General features: G+C 40.5%; 1 protein-coding gene across 1 annotated transcript in view; it reads right to left on the bottom strand.

Annotated features, from left to right (window-relative positions):
* Positions 1-23624, bottom strand: part of LOC146615559 (contactin-associated protein-like 5) — a 135047-nt gene that overhangs the window by 88403 nt on the left and 23020 nt on the right. Inside the window, exons 2-3 of the mRNA XM_085375275.1 lie at positions 15229-15339; positions 8547-8740 (exon numbers count right to left, since the gene is read on the bottom strand). Of these exons, the coding sequence (XP_085231401.1) occupies positions 8547-8740; positions 15229-15339 (305 nt within the window). The remainder of the gene's footprint in view (positions 1-8546; positions 8741-15228; positions 15340-23624) is intronic.

The following is a 23624-nucleotide window of genomic DNA, read 5'->3' as shown; positions in this document are numbered from 1 at the left end:
GATACACTTTAGATTCTAGCCAATCATTTTACGTTTCCGAGGATAGTAGGCGGGGCCAGGTACGTACGTTCTTTTAGAGCAGAGCTACAGATTAAAAATGCCCAAGGCGAAGCGGTCAAAAGTCTGGCTGTACTTCACAGCAAAATATGCAAACTCAGCAGCAACAAGTGCTTTAAGCTCATACTGTGATACTGTCAAAGGAGGCAACACCTCAAATCTGACGACGAACCTGGCGACGTATAGCGTTTTTTTTAAAAGCCCAGAAATGCGCCGTATTTGATAGCTTGCTGCGAGACCTCACACCGAGCACATCTACTGCGGGTGTGGTGCCTGTTATCTGACCCGGAGTTAGCAACATCCCCCACTGGCCCCCAGCCCTGCCAGTGTAGCAGAAATGATGACGGATGATGATGCAGCAGCAGCCGTTCTTCTCTGCGTGAGTAGGCTAACCACGTTATTACATTAATGCACGTAAGGTGAACTAGCAAACACCATCATAGCTACATGCGGCTGTCTTCTTGTTTGATGGCAGATACTCCCTTCACCCTGGCCAAAAAGGCTAAAATGACCAAAGAAAAAGAGGGAAATGGCTAAACATGAGAGGTTTTTGGACAAAATTGGAGTTTTTTCCATTGTTTAAGCACTGCTTCCAGCCAAGAGTGATGCCATATATGCCCCATAGCTGCAGAAAAGGCTAACATTGTTATCTTTTTACAAAAAACAGCTAAACATGAGAGGTTTTTGGACAAAGTTTGTGTTCTCCATTCTTTAAGCACCGGTTTGAGCACCGTTTAAGCACCGGCACCGTTTCAAAAGTACCGGTTTGGCACCGGTATCGGATAAAACCTAAACGATACCCATCCCTAAATATAACACATAGAACTCAAACAATAATCATCATCATCAACAAAACACCAGAGAAACAAAACGTTCATTCAAAAATGGACCAGAACTCAGAATGCTGGGTCAGTACTGACCCAGAACATACACTCTTATATTGTACATATATTTATTCATATAACTCTCAGATTTAGTCATTCTTATAATTTGCTTGTTCTTATGTATTTTGCACACCGCTGTCGCTTGTGAAGCTCGCACACAAGAATTTCACTCGTATGTGCTGTACCCGTGTACCTGCACATGTGATGTGACAATAAAAGTGATTTGATAATTTATAATATTACTGGAATAATCTTCCCGTTGATATTTACGTGTATGAATTAATTTAATTCTTAAATTATCTTCTGATACTTATTTATTTCACTTGCATTCCTGGTTAATTAGTGCCTTCACCTTCCAGTGTACTTTGCTATTGCCCCTCTATCTAATTTGATTTTAATTTATTGCATTATTGAGAAGCACTTTGGTGTACCTTTGGTTTTTAAATGTGCTACATAAATAAAGTTGTATTGTAAACTGCAGCCTGGCCCAGAGCCAGGGTTCTCCTGGTTATTCCAGCATATAATGGAGTCGCTTCATTCCTCTGACCTGACGAGTTTCCCTTGATTTGTCTACTGTGGCTTTTAGGAACGTGTTACCAAAAAGCTGTGCTTGGCATGGCCTCAGCAAACACTGCAAGCCTGTTAGAGCTTCCAATACATACACAAAAATAATCATTTTTGTAAGAAACATTTTAAGCATTTGTTTACACTCAGTTTATCCACCTGGGACAACTTTGCTAAATCCATTTGAATATTCATCAGTGCAGCTTCAGTGTTCACTTGTCAAAACATTCTTTCATTTCATTTTCAAGATCCATCCGAGGTCCAGCGAGCACGTGGAGGATAAGGACATGGGTCAGGACTAAGCCTCTGCCTAACCTGGGCAACCTAAGTGGAAAATTACCACATCCTAAGCTGTTGTTCCTGAGAGTAATTCGAGTACTCAGGTGGTTCATGTTTACCTGCCTGTTCGATTAACAGATTTGTTCATATGTAATAAACAAAAGTCCTGTGAATCAGCCTCTGAGACCTGCTGCCTTCTTAGGAAAAAGCTAATTATTAGCAGAAAATGAGTCTTCAGCATTCATGCAAACACATTTTAATCCCTATTAGATTCCCATCTACCTGAACTGCTAACTTGCAAGAAAATGAATGCGTAAATTCCCCCCTTAAGGAGGAGAATTTGTTTCACACATTTATTCAGAGCTGCATTAAAAAGAGATTTTTAAATAAGGCTTTGCAAGGATAATGAAGGATAATGTGGACTCCCTGCTGGAATATATTCCTTTTCCCACCTTTGAATATTTGCAAAAACCATGCAGCTAATTTACTGAGGAGCAGAATGCAAATATCACAGGGATTTAGGTTAAAGCAGGACTTTAAACGGGGGTGTATCACTTTTACATTATATGTGCCAACAAGAACAAAGCTCATTTTTAACATAAGCAAAAAAGAGAAGGCACGTGTGAGCGCGCTGCTGTTTGTGCTACAGCACGTGACTAAAAAGGCCAAAAAGCTCCAGCAGACAAGTCATTTTCACAGATTTTCTCCCCTGGCTTGTGCTAATTGGGTTATTATCAGCTCTTAGAAGAAGCAGGCTCTTCTCAGAACACTCCTCAGACAGGATACTGACAGGACCAGATGGTGGTGTCATCACTCTTACTGAGGTTCACAGAAGAAAACAAGAAAGCGGATCATTAAAGACAAACTCAAACAAAGGGGGAACCAAACTTTTGACTTTTGGCTGTTTGTGTAGCGCTCCTTCATGACTGCACAGGGTTAATAACTGTGCTGATTCATTTGTTTCCTTCTAGAGGACCATTTCATTGCAGGACACCTTTTAGCATCACAGGATAGCAATGACGGGCGGACTGTAGCCTGCCTGTCAGTTTCTACTAGAGATGGCACGATACCACTTTTTTATGTCTGATACCGATACCGATATCATAAATTTGGATATCTGCCGGTACCGATATGAATTCGATATAGTGCTTTTTTAATCAATAAAATAGTTTTTTTAATATCTTGCTGCATTTTGTATTTTGTAATGCGACAGAAAAGCCGATCAGCTGATCATTGATCAGTTTCATGACTGAAGAAGCAGCAGGAGAGAGAGAGAGAGAGAGGCAGTTGCTCCATATCGGTTGTTAAGCTTAACGCTGGAATGCTTTACAAACATTCAGAGATGAACTTACACACTTGCTTCACTTCTCTCTGGGAAAACTTCCTCGGAGATGAAATGCTGGTTTGGTAGCGAGGCTACAAATACACAGATATCTCTCAGATATCCGATCCAGTAATTTAGGTCAGTATCGGACCAATACCGGTCCATCTCTAGTTTCTACACTGTCACGCCTCGGGTTTGATAGTCTGCACACAAGTTGGTCACTGTAAGGTCAGAGTCTGAGGCCACAGCAACAGCTGTGTTATCATAGTAGAGACTGACTGATTCTCAAACAAGAAGGCTCCAAATATCGGTCAGAAAATACTATATTAACACCTGTTTGGATCCAGACGGGAGGATGAGCCTAGCATCAAAATGTTGGTAAGTCTTATTTTGACCAGCTGATGTGACCTGTGAAAGTTTGTCTGTCTCGCAGAATTGAATTTTCAAAACAAAGAAAGAATAAGAGATAAGAGAAGCTTAGCAGGCAGCTAGCAGCTCCAGCTGAACCAAAGCACAACGTGGTCACATCTTTGAACATAATAACTTTAAGTTTCAATACAAAAGTTACATCTGAAGGGAGAAATTAGCTGAGAGACTTGTACCAGAGCGGGCTAGCGTGCTGCTATCAGCAAAAAAAGCCAGCAGACTTGTGAGAAGAACGGCCGACCTTTAGCCCACAGTTTTTCTAACTCTTCTATGGAGTTAATTTGGCTGAGAGCTAGCAGTCATCCCAACAGCTGCTGCTCACTCATTAGTTCAGCTCGGTTCAGTTTCTGACAGTAAGCTGTTACCTCTGAGCTTCCAGACGGATGTGAGTTGGTATCTGCCAAAAGGTCTCGGTGAAAGCTGCAGTTAGTCAGCCTGGGTGAAAATTTCACCAGAGACTGCAGACAAATTGGCTGCTAATCACTGCTATTCATCCTTCATACGGACGCCGAAAAGGAGCTGGGAGTGTCTGCGCGAGTCTGCATTTAATACACATCAGCAAATATAAAGGCTATTCATGCCTGCTTCAAACGCCTGCCAAGTTTCAGAGGATGTCGTCTGTTTTGGCTGCTGTGGCAGACTACGGCGCTGCATGCCTGGGTTGAGTGCTATTTGGATCTCTGAAATTTTGAAAGGAATTCAGCACCTCCATTTCCTCTTTCCTGACTCAGTTATACAGAGTGATAGCTGCAGGTCATGTCAGTAATGTTTATGCATATTGCCTTGTCTTCTCACTGCACAGCAGCTTCTCCCATTTTTCCTGGCACAATGAGATGAGAAGTGACAGTGAGTGGAAAAAGCTGTGTGCTGTTTAAAAGCATATTGCACATCACTGTGCATACACCATATGTGATATTATTTTTCAGGAACCGTGAACTTCTTTTTCCTTTTTCAGCACTAATTAAAAACTGGCTGTGTTGTTTTGTTCACATCAACAAATGAATCTTCCCATAAAGTTTGCAGCAGTTTTTTCCAAAGGGTACATTTAATCTACGGCGTTAAGTCTCAGTAACAGCGCAATAAGCTTCTTCTTTGGGGGACAATAAAACAGGCTAATTTCAGTCTAAGTACTATTTGTTCCATAATGAAGAGTTAAAAGCTGTTTGGGCTGTTTGTTGTGATCATTTTGACGGTTTCTTTAATGTGGATCTGTTCAGTTTGTCTTCTTGTTTCCATCATGTGTAACACTCAGGCTTGATGCTCAATTCTGATCTAAATCCTCATTTTCAGATAGTTTTCATAAAGAATGAACAGTATTCCTACTTTGGTCACCTCAGGTAGATTGCTAATATGTAATTATACAGTAGACAAACTGGGGGTCTAAACTAAGCCCATGAACTAGATAAGACAGTATTAGTTGCTAAACTCTGAATCAACCAAAGGTGCTCTGCTACAGTCTGAGAGTAGAAAACGAGAGATTTATGTCGAAATCTCTATTCAATCATAAATGTAACAACTTTTTTCTAGAAATAAAGACATCACAGCAACCCACTGTGAGTAGCTTATAATACTCACTGCTGACTTACAAGATGGAGATAATAACTGGTGCTCAGGGCTCGCAGTGGAACCAAGATCGAGGCCGTTTGCTTTTTGAAGTTTGCACAGACTGCTGCATTGTGCCAGTGGTCGTTCACTCTTTGCAACATAGTAGCTGTTTTAAACTGATTTTCAGGTTTATTTTTAGTATGTTATTTGCAATTGGTGTTTGTTCTGGGAAAGATACTGCAGACAGCAATAATGCATTTCTTGCATTTCTCATGGGTTCTAATGGGGCCTTTCTTAAAATGACTGGTCCCAGTAACAAAGGCGCTTGTCGACTCAGAAATCGAGAGAAAACCAACGACACACCCGGCAGAACATCATCTTATTTACACGGCTGCACATAAGTGGTCCGCATGTGCGCATTCACTGTCAAAATAAAAGACGCACCAGATAAGAAGTTGCAGCGCGCGTTTGCGTCCATATAAAAAGCTGTTTTTGTCCTAGAGTGGGATTTTCACGGCACATTCTGCACCACATCTCTGTGCGTTCATCATTTGTTTGAAGCCAGCTCACCTCCTGCAACCACTTTTCCGAGAATACGTGCTTCTTTTGTGGTTCGGACTCCTGACATTTGTTTGGAGGAACACCAAAGTAATTGCTTAAAGGAGCTTCTTCGACATCTTTAAGAGTTCTAAACAAATGTCTGTCCTCCTCCTGAAAATCTTATGTACACAAACACGCGTTGCAACTTCTTATCTTGTGCGCGTTTTTTATTTTGACAGCGAATGCGCACCTGCGGACCACTTATGTGCAGCCCTGGTTATTTAGCTCGTCATATTGCAGCCACAGAAATTCTTTTGTCCATGAAACCATAAAGCTGCACTTTCTTTTTGCCTTATAGTCTGATTTGTCATAACTTCTCCGTTTTGTGGTAAGCTTTTCTTTGGCTGTCACTTCTTCACCCTGACCTGTCTTATTTGGCTCAGCAGAACTAAAATATATGTCTGTCTGTGAAGGTTCTCAGTCATCCAGGTCATCGTAGTCAAATATATATCCTGCTGCTTTTACACACACACACACACACACACACACACATAACGCTCAGCGATTCTCTGCGCGATCAACCTCTCACATGTGTAAGCTGCGGGAGATTTCACTTGTCATGTTTGCATAGTAAGCTAACGATTAATAAGACGATGTCAGAGGAATTGGTGCGCAAATTATCATCACTCACAGATCAGTGCTGTCGCTCTCTATACACAGTTCGCGCGATTGCAAAGTGAAAGCAAAAAACAAGCGCAAATTCAAACGCGACTTCAATATGTCACATATTGACAGTGGCTCACCGATGCCAATGACATAATTACCCACCTACATTTCTGAAAGAATGCAAAAGCATTGACATATATTTTTCCTTCCTACGATAGCCCGACGGGCAGGGCAGAGATAGATTTTGGTAGCCTGACTGGCAAAATCGCTAGCCCCGGGACGTCGGGCTAGCGATTTTGCGAGCCCTGGTGCTCTTTAGCTTGTACTCACAGTACTCTGGAGGGTAAACACCTGTAATGACCCAGATCTCAGAGGGTTGACGACATGGAATTTATTATTATGTCTATTTTTTATGTTTAAGGACAACAGATGGAAATTAGCCTTTGGCTATAATCTGGCATGTTTACATTCATGTAATTTTTTTTTACATTTATGTTCATTAACATGCACCGTCCTAAATAAATAAATAAATAGGTTATTATTTGTTATTGTTATAGTGCATCTTTTTATTTGTCTCCCTATAATCAACCAAAAACAGTCAAGGCAGATGGCTGGGCCTCGTTCAGCATGGTTCTGCCAGGTTTCTTCATGTTTAAAGGGAGTTTTTCCTTCCTACTGTTGCCAAGTGCTTGAAGGCTGTCTGATTGCTGGGATTACTGGCATTTTCTCTATATTAGTTCACAGATGATACCAACGTGGTGGGGCTCATCCCTTGGGGCGATGAGACAGCATACAGAGCTGAGGATCAGAGGCTGTCAGATTGGTGTGCTGACAACAACCTGGACCTCAATATCACCAAAGATGAAAGACCTGGTAGTCGACGTCAGAAGGAGGAAGTCCAAGCTGCAGCCCATCAGCATCAATGGGGAGTGTGTGGAAAGGCTGTCCAGGTTCTAGCTCCTGGGTGTGCACATAGACACAGAGCTCCAACAGAGCTCAAACACCTCAGAGGTTTTGAAGAAGGCCCAACATGTCGTTGTACTACTCCTTTCTTTATTATCAGAAATATCACTATTTCAGATTTTCTTGAAATAATCAGATATAACTTTGAGGCTATGTCACTCACACTCTACATCGCTGTGGTCTGGTCTTACTGAAAGGGCTTCACACTACAAGCACATTTATTCTACACACATGGAGCACCTGCTCTTATCACTGACTTTGAGTTCGTGGCCAATTCAGAAGTTGGATTTTACACATAAAGGCCGTAAAAACACATAAAGGCCTGGACAACCAGGAACCTTCTTTCTGTGAGAGCTAACCATCACTGTGCCACATAGTAACAACGTATCACTGAATACTATGTACTGTGCAAAGGGCTGCTGGAGGAAAGTTCGATGTTGAAAGTGTCCAGGACGGTCATTTAAGAGCATTGTAGATAATAAATATTTAAGTATTTGAAGAAAGATATATCATTTAAAACAGAACTAGACATATTGTTCACTGCCACACATCATTGCCCTTATTCAACACAATAGAGAGAAGATCACTTTGCAGCAGTGCCACGCCAGTCATAGTCAGTGATGACCTCGACCTCATAGGGTTCTGTCACAGGCTTAAAAGCACAGCACAGCTGGACCTACAGCCCTGTCCGCTTGGTAAAACACCCATTCTCTCCAATTCATCCAGCTCAACCTGCTGAATCAGTAGACTTCATTGCTCTTTATTCTGTCTCTGCTGGTTTCCTGCGATCTCTCTGACAGAAACTCTGGCAGAAAGCCTGGAAGGCAAACTTCTTCCACTAGCCTAAAACAGAGACAGTGTTCCCTAAGCCCAGAAATGCCTCCGGTGTGTATTTGTTTCAAAACTAAACTTGATATTGCTGCTTGTTTCTTTATGGGTCACATACACAAGTTAATTAGTGACCTTTGGATCCTGGCTAGCTTTTTGCTCAGCTTCCAGTCTGAAAGCTATTTAACTCCAAACTCATTAAGGAAGCATATAGGCATATTTTCCAACCGTTGACCTATCCATCAACATTCCAGAATAGGCCTTACACTTTTTCCCTTCGACTGATCATATTAGTTGTTGGCTAGCTGGTTTCAATTCAACTCAATTAAAATCTCAACAAGCGTCATCTGAAGGTGCTTTATGTCGAAAGGTAAAGACCCTACAATAATACAGCTGTACTGTTGTATCAGCTTTAAGTCAGTAACAAACTGAAGGTAGGTAGGTGGAGAAAGCGGATAAAAAATACTGACCCCTACGCCATCCTCATGTCTGTACTGTTTCCAAGCCCGGCCTGTGTCACTGTAGAGCAGCAGGTAACTGCTGACCCAGTCCCAGCTGTCATAGCGTCCCTGTGTGGCTACAGCAGTCACCTCCATCTGCTCCCTGAGGTCCACCTGGAGCCAGGGCTCTTGGTCAGTTACCATTGGAGACCAACCTCCTGCACCTGAGGAAGAGCAGAAAATACAGGCAGAGGGTCTGACACATGCACTCTGTCAACAAGTCTTGATGTGTACGTGCGAGGAGTTTATGTGAAAGGCTTCAAGGCTAAGTTCCACTCCAGCAGCCACAGTGAAAGCCCCTGTTTCTGTGGAAAACAACTGATTCATTTTATGCACTGTATATGCAGTATGTTCAAAGTTCCAATAAAGAGCCCAATGCTTTTTATTCACCGGCAGCTTTATTTTACCTGAAAGGCTTAAGTTCAGTGGAACGGAAAAGTGGGATGACTGAGGGGCGAGTTAAAGATAGAGCAGCTTTCTGCATCACATTCAGAATTAAACGAAAACGTAGCCACAGCTCTTCCTTTGCCATTTTCCTGTGATGATGGAACGATGAGGGGCGCCTGCCCCGGACCCACAGAGCTGCACAGAGAGTGTGGTTATGGCAGGCGGGGTGGTTGACCTGCCCCACAGAGCTGATGAGAGCCCAGATGTAAGACATGTTAGTGTTGTGGTGTTGTGAGTTTCTGTTTGGATTTTTCATATTTTACTGTTTGTTTCTTTTTACATTTGGTTCCTGTTTTCATGTCTTTCCATCCTATCATTGTTTAGCCTCAGTTGTTATTACACGGTTGTGGTTCTGGCTCCTGTTTAGTTTCTATGAACGTTTCCGTTCTATACAGTTTTCTAGTCTTTGCAGTTCTGGTGTCGGTTCTCAGTTCTTGGTTTTCAGAACCAATAAGTCAGCTTCAGTCCCTGTTTCGTTATTCGTGGTTTAGTTTCCTCCATTTTTCTTGTATTCTGTGTCCCATCTGACTTCAACCATTAATGTTTCACTGTTGAGTGTCTCCTTGCTCCCATCATGATTGCTGTTTATTTCTCCTTTTATGTAGTTTTATCTGGGTTTAACTTCCTGTCTGGTAATTGTTTTTACTGCTTTCACAACGTGCCTTCGGCCTCTTCTGTTTCAGCCCTCTGCCTACATTTGGGCCCGCTGCAGGCTAACAGTGGAGGTCTATGCCCAGTTCAGCTGTAGCAAAGATATGTGGTTGTTTTTTAGGGATAATTGTTTTTCTTGGCTGACACTATTCGATGCATGAATTAATATAGCGGCTGCTCAGAAGCACTGAAAGGAGATGCTGGCTGTGTCAGCACTCTGGTCTTAAATTTACATTTTTAACTTGTACTGAAAAATCATCTTTTATAAACTAAGTTTTTAATAAGAGTTAACAGATTTAATTCAATAATTTACATATTTATTTTTGATTGGCAGTTTTATACTGCTCTGCTAAGAAGACTTCAAATAGGCACCACTACCATCCTGAAAAATGTACGAACGCATCTGTGACGCAGCTTTTTGTTACCTTTCTTGTTCAGAAACATCAGGACTCATTATGGCCTGATGCCCACTTGCTTTAGTTTTTACACAGTGGATGTTTTTGAGGGACAAATTTCTGCAAAAATGCAACATTCAGTGTGTGTAGAGGTTACAGGGCAGGTCTGCGTCATTTTGCACACGTTTAGTGTGTAACGGCCTTAATAACTTACGAATTATATTTAATGTTGTATTCAATAAGAATTGACTTGCAACTAGAAATTCAGACCACTGACGTAAAATGAAAGGATGAACATGCACATTAGTCAGGTGTTTACTGAGGTCATAGACGAAGGGAGAATACGGCCTCTTTTTCCATAAACTTCTATACAACTTGAATTATTTGGTAGTACAAAAGTAATAAGGCGAAACAGATTGTCAGATGGAGAAGCATCATTTATCACTCCAGAGAGCATGTCTCCACTTGCTGTACAGTCCAGTGGTGGCGTAGTTATACCACTGCATCCAATACTTTGCTTTGGCCCAGGTGATTAAGGCTTGTGGGTGCAGTTTGTATGCTTCTTGAGCTAATCTGAAGCCCACATCAAGTTTGGAGGTCTGTAGAAATTGGCTCTGCAGAAAGTTGGCAACCTCTGTGCACTATGCTCCTCACCATTCGCTGCCCCCCCTCTGTGATTGCACATGAACGACCACTTCGTGGCTGAGCTGCTGCTGTTCCCAGTCGCTTCCACTTAAAGTTCCATTAATAGTCGACTGTGGAATATTTAGTCGTGAGGAAATTTGACGACTGGAATAGTTGCACAGGTGGCACCTATGGAAATCACCATTGTTTCACAAATGTTTGTAGCAGCAGTCTGCATGCCTAGTAGGGCTGGGAATCGTCACTGATTTCTAGAATCGATTCGATCCACGATTCGATTCAATTCGATTCGATTCGATTTTGAATCAGTCCGAAATATTATTATATGAACCATAATATATATAAAATTATGATAATTCACCTTGTATATGTACTGTCAAAAGAACCCTCTAAGTCTTGTGAATGAATTACATAAATTTCAAAATTAAGAACAGATACTAAAGCAGTTAAATAATGTAATTTTTAATTAACATTAGTATATATATTTTTTCATACATACATTTCAAGTGGATCAGGGATCCAGTGCAAATAGAACACATCTTTTGTAAACATCAGTAAAACCTCAGAGAAATAGTTTTGCTGTTAGTGTCTCACACAGCTTTTCTGAAATCCACTCTTGTGTTTTGGAGACACACAGGATAACACAGCGTGTACAAGTGAACTGACAGAAACTGACCGATCAGAAAATGAAAAACTGCCTTTTAAAATACTTCAAAAAATGAAAACATATTGAACAGTATTGTAAAACCTCTGTGAAACTAATGCAATTTAGCCTCATTTATAACTACCCCCTCACTTCTTTGAGACTGTAAGGTTTTTCTGCAAGAAGAGAAGCTGGTCTACATGTTGTGGAGTCAGGCAGCTCCTTTGTGCGGTAACAATGTCACCAGCAGTTGAAAACACTCGTTCAGAAGGAACACTGGTCCCAGGTATGGAAAGATACTGCTTTGCTTGTAGAGCCAAGAGAGGATACTCCCTTTCATGGTCCCTCCACCAGATCAAAGGATCCTCAGAAAGTGCAACAGGCTCAACGTCCCTGTATCGATTCACTTCTTCCTTTGCCTTCTGAGTTGGTGTTTTCTGTGGTGCTGTGGTTTTTGTTGAGTAGGCTGGCCCAAGGAGAAAAATTTATGCAGAGTCCTTTGACCTCTTAATTGGAGGGGCATAATCCACTTCATCAACACCACCGAGAGAGATGTCAGGGACAGTTTCTTCAGATGTGTCACCATCAGACTGTCGCTGTAGAAAAATGAAAACTTAATTAATAAAGAAATTACTATTTATATTCTAACTTGAGTAGTGCAAAAAAACCAATAATTTTTTGTTTTTGTTTCTGTAACTCACAATAGCTGTGTCCACGTTCTCCAAACCTGCTGCTTCCAACACCAACTGAGAGAATGTGTTGTTACAGGTCTCTTTGGACAAGAATGGCAGGGCCTTAAAGCGAGGATCTAATGCTGATGCAATGTAGAGCTTGTCCTTTAGGGCCACATATCTTGAAAAGAGATTTTGCACATTTAACTCAGTTTATTATGTTGGATATACATGTGCATGGTTACATACACTCATGCAAGATCAGAAACATTAATATACGACTTTGTTTCCATAATTTATATATAAACATCTATAGATAGATAGATATAAAATCAAAAGGCCTATTACTGGACAAGAGGGCTTAACTAACATTTTTATAATATATAGATTTTTTCACTATAATAAGAATTTTCATGTAATACATGCATCCATACAGTTACACTCATTCATGGCATACACACACAATTCATAAACATACCTTGACTTCAAGTTGTTGTATACAGCAGTCTTGAGGTCTTTAATCAGTGAGGAGTCGTGAGAGACACTGATCATCTTCTCCAGCAGCTGTGCATGCAGAGGTGCAATGATGGAAAGGGTCGGGGACTTTTCTTCAGACATAACCAGTGTGGCTGCTTTCAGCGGCTTCAAAGCTTTCACTATATCTTCTCCATCAGTTATGTCAGCCTCTGTAAGACTACAGAGATTACTGTCATTTCTCCTCACTTCAGGTGAGAGTAGAGCTGCAGAGATTGCTGGTTGTTGCTCTAGGAAGCGTTCCAGCATCTCCAATGTGCTGTTCCATCTGGTCACCCCATCAGTCACCAGCTTATGGGCAGGTAGATTCAGTATCTTTTGCTTCTCTTTAAGCTTGCGACTTGCAACAGTGCTGCGATAAAAAAAGGATGCTATGCGTCTCACTCGGCCAAGCAGCTGAGCAACAGCTGGAACTTTCAGTCCTGCTTGTGAAGCTAAATTGAGTGTGTGGGCAAAACAACCAATGTGCAACCAGCCCGTTATTTCTACAGCTCGCACCATATTTGCAGCATTGTCAGTTACGATGACTGGATTTTTGTTTGTAAGCTCCCATTCTTCGATTGCTTTGAACATAATTTCAGATAAATTAGCTGCTGTGTGGCTTGCTTCGGTGGTTCTTGTCTGTAAGACATGAGACACGAGTCTCCACTCCTGGTCGATATGGTGTGAGGTGATAGTCAGGTAGTTATCTGTTGCTCTGGATGTCCAGCTGTCACAGGTTATAGCGACTCTCTCTGCTGACTTGAGTGAGGCTGTAACATCGTGTTTCACTTTTTCATACATGTTTGGGATTACCACTTCACTCAAATGTTTGCGTGTTTGTAAAACATAGCGTGGTTCTAGCGTATTAATGAGGTTTTGGAAGCCATCATTTTCAACAACGCTGTACGGACGTATATCTTTACATATGAAAGTTGCCACAGACTGGGTTATTTTTTGGGCACGTGGAGAAGTGGATGCCAACTTCATTGCAAATGCCTTTTCGAGTGAGCGTTGCTTGGTGTCGGCCGTTTTTGCTAGCGGGATATCTGGATGATGCCTCGTTAAATGATTTCTGAGATTTGTGGTATTTCCACAGTGCTTTACCTCCATTTTGCACATCTTACATACGGCTTTGCTTTTGTCCGGCTCTTCACTGTCTTCACAGTTCTTAAATCCAAAGTGTTGCCAGACATCTGCCTTTAGGCTCGGTGGCACATTCCCGGGAGTAGCCATGATGGTTCATGCGTCCAGGTCACTTAACTCTCGCGTGACTTCCTCATGTTAACCGCTTGCAAGTTTCATACGCGGCAAACTACATATGTATAAAAAAAAATCGATTTCCGGATTTAATGAATCGATATCGTTTTATTCCAGTTAGAATCGATTTTAATCGATGAATCGATTTTTTAAACCCACCCCTAATGCCTAGGTGCTTGATGTTACACACCTGTGGCCATGATTGGAACACCTGAATTCTGTGATTTGGATGTGTGACAAAATACTTTTGGCAATGTAGTGTATATTTTCTTTTTTGCTGTGACCTATCTCTCATGACACTCGTCTGCACCAGTTGCCTGACTAACCAACTTCCCAGCTACACAGATTCTGGTTTCCAGTCATATTAGCTTAGCACAGAAAGTAGGGAAATTTGATTTTGGTCTGTTATGTCTTTGTTGTCCTGTTGCTCAACTCTGCTGCTCAGCCAACAAACAAACCTTACAAATTACCATATGGCACCATTTAGGGGAAACAAACAGACTTACCAATGCCATATATGGTTTATTGCACACGAGCAGTGTTGCAACAAAGAAATAACTGACCAAACAGAAATGTCTTTACTTTTTGTGAAGTTTCAGGGCTCGCTGGTTTCAGTGATACTAAGCAGAGCTTTGGGTAGATCTGATAGAGCCAGGGGAGTTGTGTTCTTGGCTACTTTGAGTTTGGCCACAAAATTCATTGTCAACTCTATAAATGCATCTATTATTGTTATTGGTGACGTTTGCAGACGGTTCAGTTACACTGCTCTTTTCTTCCAGGGTTGAGTAATTCTGCTAATGGATAAAGTAAATGGATTCCCACTCAAAGCGCTACTACAAGCCTCATTCACCTCTTCACACACCAGATCATACCAGCTCTTTTTCCCTATGCTTCAGTACTTTGTATCCAACATTCCCACTCTGATCAGTGCATTGGGAACCCAAGGACACTCTGACCAGGTGACCTGCTCCACCTCTGACAGCTGTTTCTATTGATGTTAGTTGATGATTACTGATGCTTGGTTAGTGTGTGCGTGTACATACATACATGCAGGCCGGCAAAATGCTGACCACTGAGTGATGTCACAGTGCACACATACAGCTTTTACATACAGTCTGTGGCAAAAAACATCCAGTCAGTGCCTCGAGTTGCCATGGCGACTGTGGCTGTTGAATTTCTCGGCCCACTCATCACTGCTTCCAATAGAGGGGCCATCTCCTCCAAATAGGTAAACAGACCCCTTTATATTGCTGCATGTGATAGATTCAGAAAGTCTTAAGAGCTTATTTGTCTGTGCCTTCCAAAACAACCCATAAACCCACTATAAAAACACTTCAGCTGAGTGTTTTCTGCTCTGTTACCTCTATGGTTATTGTTAACTACAAGCATTTAGAAACACTGAATAATGCAGGAACATTCACTGTACTCACCATCTCTTCTGTTGAGCTTGGCGTTGTAGGCAGCATAGCTGACGGAGGACTCAGAGGAGCTCTGAAAGGATGAATGGGGCAGCGCCGATACCAGAGGGCCGTTACAATTATCTGGGAATAAAAGACAAAACACCAATTCAGATGCTGCGTCTGCGACATCGTATGTGTACTTTCCAGCTTGCCATGCCTATAGATCAGGCTGTAATAATGGAAAATGGATAACGCAAAGTTAAACATTTCAGGTTAAAGCGTGCCTCCGCCTGTCAATAGAGAAGTTTTAAAGCGAGAATTAGAGAGAAAATAACACGGCTGCCTCACTCCTCAGATGCCTCAAACAGTCTATTAACCCCTGCAGTGACCCTCGAAAGCTGCACAGAAAACGGCGGGGCTCCTTTTGTGTTTGTGCGTACTCATTGTGAGATTACATCACATCCGACAGACAGGAGCAGATTAAGAGTCCAGTGATCTAAAGCTGTCGGTTCTGTCTTCATCTGATCCACCCGGCTCGCCACAACAACAGCCTCTTTTCCAAGGCTTGCTTTGCTGGAGTGCAGGGCTGCATTAAGACCCGCGGCTGAGGACGTAATGAAAACTGGCACTGGCCTGATTGCAATTATCCCTTCACTCTTTCAATCAGTGTGGCACTCGCTCTTCAGAGTGAGAGGGAGGCCCTTTTGTTTTTGGATGTCATCCTCCTTTGTGCTCAGATGGATTCGAAGCACATCTGGAGCTGCAATTGGCTATCCATCTGGTTGAAAACAGCACAGCAGAATTGACAGCATGAGCTCGCTCTCTTTTCGGGTGTCCCACTGAATTTCGACTGACCTGATTTGACTTCTCTCAGATCACTTGCCAAGAGATTTTTCTAATCCTGATTTCAAGTGTGACTAAAGTGGATCACGCTGTTTTGTCCAAGACTTAAGTTATGGCTGAGCTGCAGCACATTTGCACATGTTCGTTTGGGAAGTAAGAGCAGCGGCTTGGCATCTTAACTCCACCACGAGAACTGGGGTTATTATGCAACCCTGTTTGTCTTCATCTATCAAAAGTCTCCTTGATCCTGCTGGATTCCCACTAAATAACTCACCTTTCTTTCCATCTGTATCCATCCTTTCCTCAACAGTAGCTCTGCTCTGAAGGAGCACAGAACTTTAAAAGCCCAGTCAATTGCTCTGCTCCGTCGTTCAGTCCTCACATTCACAATGAAACCTTGACAGCTTTGAAGATGTGAGACAAACCAACGATACTTTGATATTCTGACACATGTTCTCAAATTGGCAGGTGATGTGAAGTGCTGTGTGAGTGCACAGAAAGTTTCTCCGTGTGCAAATTGTGCATCTCACAGACTCTGCTGTTGTTTACAGGTTTTGGTCCCGAGCCAAATGCCCAGCTGTCAGTCAGGGAGACTTATGGATGGAGGATAATTTGTCTGCAAAGCTGCTCCATGGCTTGGGATAACTGAAAATCCTCTGAAGCTGACTCACAATCTCCATGTAAGGCTCAGACGCTCGAATTTTATAGCCAAATGAACCCTGACTATAAACACATCCAAACAAGTGTGAGCAGAGAAGGAACGCTTAATCTCTCTTGAAATCAAAATTACATCAACTGCCACAAACCGATCGTCGTCGGCCGCATTCACAGAAGTGCTACAATGATGTGTTTCTGTGCAGACCAACGCAGAGCTGAGTAGTGTTGACACAGGCTGAAAGTGCCATTTTCTGTGAACACTTGAAATATTTACACATGTGCAGTGTTTCCAACTGCAGTTCAGGGCAGAGGCTTACATACTGTACACTAACCACAGCCGTCAATCATATAGTTATTTTAGATTTAATGTTTTCTTTAAGCCATTCTGGTTCCAGGGTGGAAAACAGCAGAACCGGGTTCTTCTCTGATCCACACAGGGATCAGAGAAGACATAAAGGCAAATATATATATACATACGACCCAAAGAAGATTTGGTTTAATGTCCCCAAACTGACCTTCACACTCATTACCACGATGAACGAGCATCTCTGACCACAATACTTAAACAGGAATGTGCATCCGCTGGATTTTTAATTTTTCATCCTCTAAAGACTTTAGAGAAAAATGAAGGGTGCACTTTTGGTTATGATGTAAGTTTTGTTTGTTTTTAAAGGACATTTATTCTTAGCTCAGTGCTTTACAATATTCCTACATTCCTACAGAAACAATGCTTTTCATCCCAGACACACTCACTAAATGTCTTTAAACGTGGGAATCTGAAAGCTTTCCATCCTGGCTCATTCACCAACACACCTAGTTGTCAGTGGTAACAACAAGTGTCATCTTACACAATGGGTGCAGCAACAAAAAGCATTGTTTTAGTAAAGAAACCAGGCACTACTTGGTCTTTTTCATTTTGTGAGCAGGTGCTCTCGTCCAGCGGCTAACAGGGCGTCTTGCTCCATTACTTGCTGTATTACCAGCTGTCCAAAAATGATGAAAATAACTTTTTGCATACACAATTTTTATGAGCAATAGCAGTAAGTGCTTAGCTCTCTGACAAATGCATTTCATTTACTGTGCATTTATCATAATAAAAGGCTTTTTCCACTTAACCCTCCAAGGTCTAAGTCAGACGTGTCAAACTCGAGGCCCACGGGCCACATTTAGCCCACAATACAGTTACCTCTACCCCACAACATAATTTCATATTTCAATTATTAATGGCTAGGGGGTATGTGGCACCCACACCAGTCATACTACAAACCCCATAATGCAGCGCAGCAGTCGGTGTCCCTGCAAGCACCAATCACTTCTTTCCCCTGTCCACTTCGACCAGTCAGGGCCAAGCAGATGGATGCAAGTCTGAGTTCACTCAATTAAAGCAAACCCCTAAAAGAAATGACCAAAACATGGTGGGATGCAGACGCTGCTGGTAAACCTGTGTGCTTTGTTTGTAGAGCTAATGTGGTCGTAGTTAAACAATATAACATAAGACGGCACCGTGTGACAAAACATCAGGACGAGTGCACAAAATACACAGCAACAGTTACGGGAGACAGAAGAGTCGTCTGATCCTACAACACACTGAAGTGAAGCTGCAGCGAAGGTTTTACAGGCAGACGAGATATCGAAGTCGGCTCGGCAGCGACGTCTCGTGCTCTGACATTTTCAAACGTTTGCCTGAGCTCACGCACACCATCACTGCTGCTGATGGTGTGCGTGAGCGTGCCACTTAAAAGCACAGTTGATGGAAAGGCTTCATCACACACACCCTTGCTGTGGATAAGAGCACGGACTGATGCTTCACAGTTGGTCATTTTCATCCACTTTATGTGTTAAACAGGAACTTTTGAGGATTCAATCAATGCATGGAAGGAGCACAGGAAAATAGATCTTTGAAATGTACAAAAGACATGAAACTGCCTTTGGACAAACTTATGATACTAACAACAGACAGAGTGGGTGTGATGCACGATGAAAAGATGCAGAGAGAGACGTCCAATCACTGCATCATAAACCAGGAAACACTATGCAGTAAATCCCTGAATATTGAACATTTAATGAGCCGGCCAACACTCGGTTAGCTTCCTCAAGGCCACTGGTTTAGATCCCCACTCGCCCTCTGGGTCCTATCATACTGAGGTGCGATGGCTAAGTCAAAAAATGCTCAATGAATTTTTCAAGCTGCATGAGGAAAGTGAAGGAGGAGCCTCAACAGTGCAAACTGCTCAGTAATCCACCTGCCGCTGATCTGTAAAAAGCACCTGTAAACATCCAGGCGGAGCTGGAGCTCCAGTGTGGTGCCACGCTAAAGCTAAAGCAGGGCCCTGTGGAGCCCACACACTTCCCCTGCTTCAGCCTCACTATGATACCCCAACTCTGCCTCCGAGTCACTTAAATCCTCAGTGTGTTAAGCAGTGCATATTTATTTAAGCAGCTTTTCTCAGTGACACCATCCAGCAGAAGGCCTCCACCGATGTCTGTTTTATTCTTTCCACAGCTCAGGACATCACCACAAACAAAACTGGTTTATTAGTGGAATTACAGCCAAAGTTTGCATTTCTTCATATCTGAAAGGTCTTCATTTCACCCAAAGATATTTTAATAGAAAACCAAATTATTTTGAATTGTATTTAAGTTATAGAGAAGACTTAATAGTCTTTTTCATTCATATCCCTGTTCAAACATGGTTACTTTGTCTGTACAGTAAATCATGTTTCACCAACAATCTAAAGAGTTTTTGTCCATTTCTATGATTGAGCTTCAGCCTGTGGTCCAAGCCCTGTGATTTTTACTACAATAAACATTCATATCATTATTATTATACACATCTGGAAACTATTTCCTTTCTTTTTCATTTATATCATTTTATTTTTCTTCTTTCCATGTCAGACTGCCACAGTGTCAACCTGATAATCCCGTCCTGGGCATTTACAACCCCTCGATCCTTCCTTGCCCCTGACTGGCCTACGTGGGGTCGGTGGGAAATTCAAACACAAGTATATCAACCAAACAGTCTTAGAAACACTGTGTGTCAAACACGAGCTCATTGTTTATTGAGATTTTGAGGGAAATCACAATACAACGTTATTTCTTTTATTTTGAAGGTACCATTTCCTTTGTTGTTAAATGTATGCATGTACATATATACAAGTGAAAGCAGCTTCACTGGAAATGTGGTGGAACCAATGTTATGTTGTGCTGCACCTGAAAAAAAAAGTATTTCTTGATGTGAACTTGTAAGTATTTCCTGACCGTCAGAGGCAAAGCTGTGTGCTGAGAGCCAATCGCTGCGTTTAAGGATTATAATTTGAATCACCAGAGAAATACAGCAATGCACTGGTGCTGAGCACGAATGGACATTTGAAGATTTGCAAGCAAAGCTTTAAAAGGAAAAGCAGAGTTTTTATAAAGATTTACACAGCCAGAGATGGAGCACTTGAGACCAGCTTTGTGATTGCCAAACAAAATTCTCAGGGGGAGTTTACCAAAGAGTGTTTGGTGGACTCTGCTCTGCTGACACGCCCTGAGACAACAGAAGCCTTTGAGAATCTTCCCCTTTGCAGACGAACCATAAAAAGATGGATCGATGGAGCTTCAGCTGAAAAACAAATGATTTGGACTTTTTCTCCTCACTCTGGGCGAGAGCTGCCCACAACATGGCTCAGTTGCTTATCATAGGTTAACAAAAAGAGTTTGACATCACAGCAGAGATGGCAGCAATGCACTCCATGAAAGGGAGAGGCAACTGCACGCTCAGACAGCAGGGGACATGACGCACAATGGCAATGTTGATTAAACAGTGACAAAGGTTGCATTTCATATTTTTACTGCCTGTAGCAGTATAAAACTGATCAAATTACTATGCAGCAAAACTGATTCAACTTATTGGTGCGAACCACCACGACGGACCCAGTTTCTCATGTGGCCCCGTGGGGAAATGACTTGCCCACGCCTGCTACGATCCACACGCTGCGAACCAGGAATCCCAAACTCTAAACAGGGAGTTCATTTCATGGTTGTAGTATAAAGAAAAAAAAAACAGGAGCACAGCTCCATACAGGGATGAATGATGCTGGCTGCTGTAACTAGTGACCACAAGCAGATAAGTAGAACAATTTATCAGCTGTTTTTACTTTTTTTCTTGAGACCTATACTACTGTATATCATTGCACATGTGCATAGTGACAATAAAGCATTCTATTCTATTCTGTTCTGTTCTATTCTGTTCTGTTCTGTTTTATTCTATTCTGTTCTATTCTGTTCTGTTCTGTTCTATTCTGTTCTATTCTGTTCTCTTCTATTCTCTTCTGTTCTATTCTGTTCTATTCTCTTCTATTCTGTTCTGTTCTATTCTGTTCTATTCTATTCTCTTCTATTCTGTTCTGTTGTATTCTATTCTATTCTGTTCTATTCTGTTCTATTCTATTCTGTTCTGTTCTATTCTATTCTGTTCTGTTGTATTCTATTCTGTTGTATTCTATTCTGTTCTCTTCTCTTCTATTCTGTTCTGTTGTATTCTATTCTATTCTGTTCTATTCTATTTTGTTCTATTCTATTCTATTCTGTTCTATTCTCTTCTATTCTATTCTCTTCTATTCTCTTCTGTTGTATTCTATTCTGTTCTCTTCTATTCTATTGTATTCTATTCTGTTGTGTTGTATTCTATTCTGTTCTATTCTGTTGTATTCTATTCTGTTCTATTCTATTCTGTTCTATTCTCTTCTATTCTATTCTGTTGTATTCTATTCTGTTGTATTCTATTCTGTTCTATTCTGTTGTATTCTATTCTGTTCTATTCTCTTCTCTTCTATTCTGTTCTGTTTTATTCTATTCTGTTCTATTCTGTTCTATTCTATTCTGTTTTATTCTGTTCTATTCTATTCTGTTTTATTCTGTTCTATTCTATTCTGTTCTGTTCTATTCTGTTCTATTCTATTCTATTCTATTCTCTTCTATTCTATTCTCTTCTGTTGTATTCTATTCTGTTCTGTTCTATTCTATTCTGTTCTGTTGTATTCTATTCTGTTCTATTCTATTCTGTTCTCTTCTATTCTATTCTGTTCTGTTGTATTCTATTCTATTCTGTTCTATTCTATTTTGTTCTATTCTATTCTATTCTGTTCTATTCTCTTCTCTTCTATTCTCTTCTGTTGTATTCTATTCTGTTGTATTCTATTCTGTTCTCTTCTATTCTGTTGTATTCTATTCTGTTCTGTTGTATTCTATTCTGTTCTATTCTGTTGTATTTTATTCTGTTCTATTCTATTCTGTTCTATTCTCTTCTATTCTGTTCTGTTGTATTCTATTCTGTTCTATTCTGTTGTATTCTATTCTGTTCTATTCTATTCTCTTCTATTCTGTTCTGTTTTATTCTATTCTGTTCTATTCTGTTCTATTCTATTCTGTTTTATTCTGTTCTATTCTATTCTGTTCTGTTGTATTCTGTTGTATTCTGTTCTATTCTATTCTGTTCTATTCTATTGTATTCTATTCTATTCTCTTCTATTCTCTTCTATTCTGTTGTATTCTATTCTGTTGTATTCTATTCTGTTCTATTTTATTCTCTTCTATTCTCTTCTCTTCTATTCTGTTCTGTTGTATTCTATTCTGTTCTATTCTATTCTCTTCTATTCTGTTCTGTTCTATTCTCTTCTATTCTCTTCTCTTCTGTTCTGTTGTATTCTATTCTGTTCTTTTCTGTTGTATTCTATTCTGTTCTATTCTATTCTGTTCTATTCTGTTCTATTCTCTTCTATTCTCCTCTATTCTATTCTGTTCTGTTCTGTTCTATTCTCTTCTATTCTCCTCTATTCTATTCTGTTCTGTTCTATTCTGTTCTGTTCTATTCTGTTCTATTCTGTTCTATTCGGTTCTGTTCTATTCTGTTCTATTCTATTCTCTTCTATTCTGTTCTGTTGTATTCTATTCTATTCTGTTCTATTCTGTTCTGTTTTATTCTATTCTATTCTGTTTTATTCTGTTCTATTCTATTCTCTTCTCTTCTGTTGTATTCTATTCTGTTCTTTTCTGTTGTATTCTATTCTGTTCTGTTCTATTCTATTCTGTTCTGTTGTATTCTATTCTGTTGTATTCTATTCTCTTCTATTCTGTTGTATTCTATTCTGTTGTATTCTATTCTGTTCTATTTTATTCTCTTCTATTCTCTTCTCTTCTATTCTGTTCTGTTGTATTCTGTTCTATTCTATTCTGTTCTATTCTATTGTATTCTCCTCTATTCTATTCTGTTCTGTTCCATTCTGTTCTATTCTGTTCTGTTCTGTTCTATTCTATTCTGTTCTATTCGGTTCTGTTCTATTCTGTTCTCTTCTATTCTCTTCTATTCTGTTCTGTTGTATTCTATTCTATTCTCTTCTATTCTGTTCTGTTGTATTCTATTCTATTCTCTTCTATTCTGTTCTGTTCTATTCTATTCTGTTCTATTCTATTCTGTTTTATTCTGTTCTATTCTATTCTGTTCTGTTGTATTCTGTTGTATTCTGTTCTATTCTATTTTGTTCTATTCTATTCTCTTCTATTCTATTCTGTTCTATTCTATTCTCTTCTATTCTGTTGTATTCTATTCTGTTCTATTTTATTCTCTTCTATTCTCTTCTCTTCTATTCTGTTCTGTTGTATTCTATTCTGTTCTATTCTATTCTCTTCTATTCTCTTCTCTTCTATTCTGTTCTATTCTATTCTGTTCTATTCTGTTCTATTCTATTCTCTTCTATTCTCCTCTATTCTATTCTGTTCTGTTGTATTCTATTCTGTTGTATTCTATTCTGTTCTATTCTGTTGTATTCTATTCTGTTCTATTCTATTCTATTCTGGTCTATTCTATTCTGTTGTATTCTATTCTGTTCTATTCTGTTGTATTCTATTCTGTTCTATTCTCTTCTATTCTATTCTGGTCTATTCTG

This window comes from Diplotaxodon limnothrissa, linkage group LG16 (assembly GCF_057381915.1).
Source record: "Diplotaxodon limnothrissa isolate DT_005_m linkage group LG16, D_limnothrissa_male_GT1.1, whole genome shotgun sequence".
NCBI lineage: Eukaryota > Metazoa > Chordata > Actinopteri > Cichliformes > Cichlidae > Diplotaxodon > Diplotaxodon limnothrissa.
The sequence above is the reverse complement of the archived record's forward strand: the minus strand, read 5'-3'. Positions and strand labels throughout refer to the sequence as shown.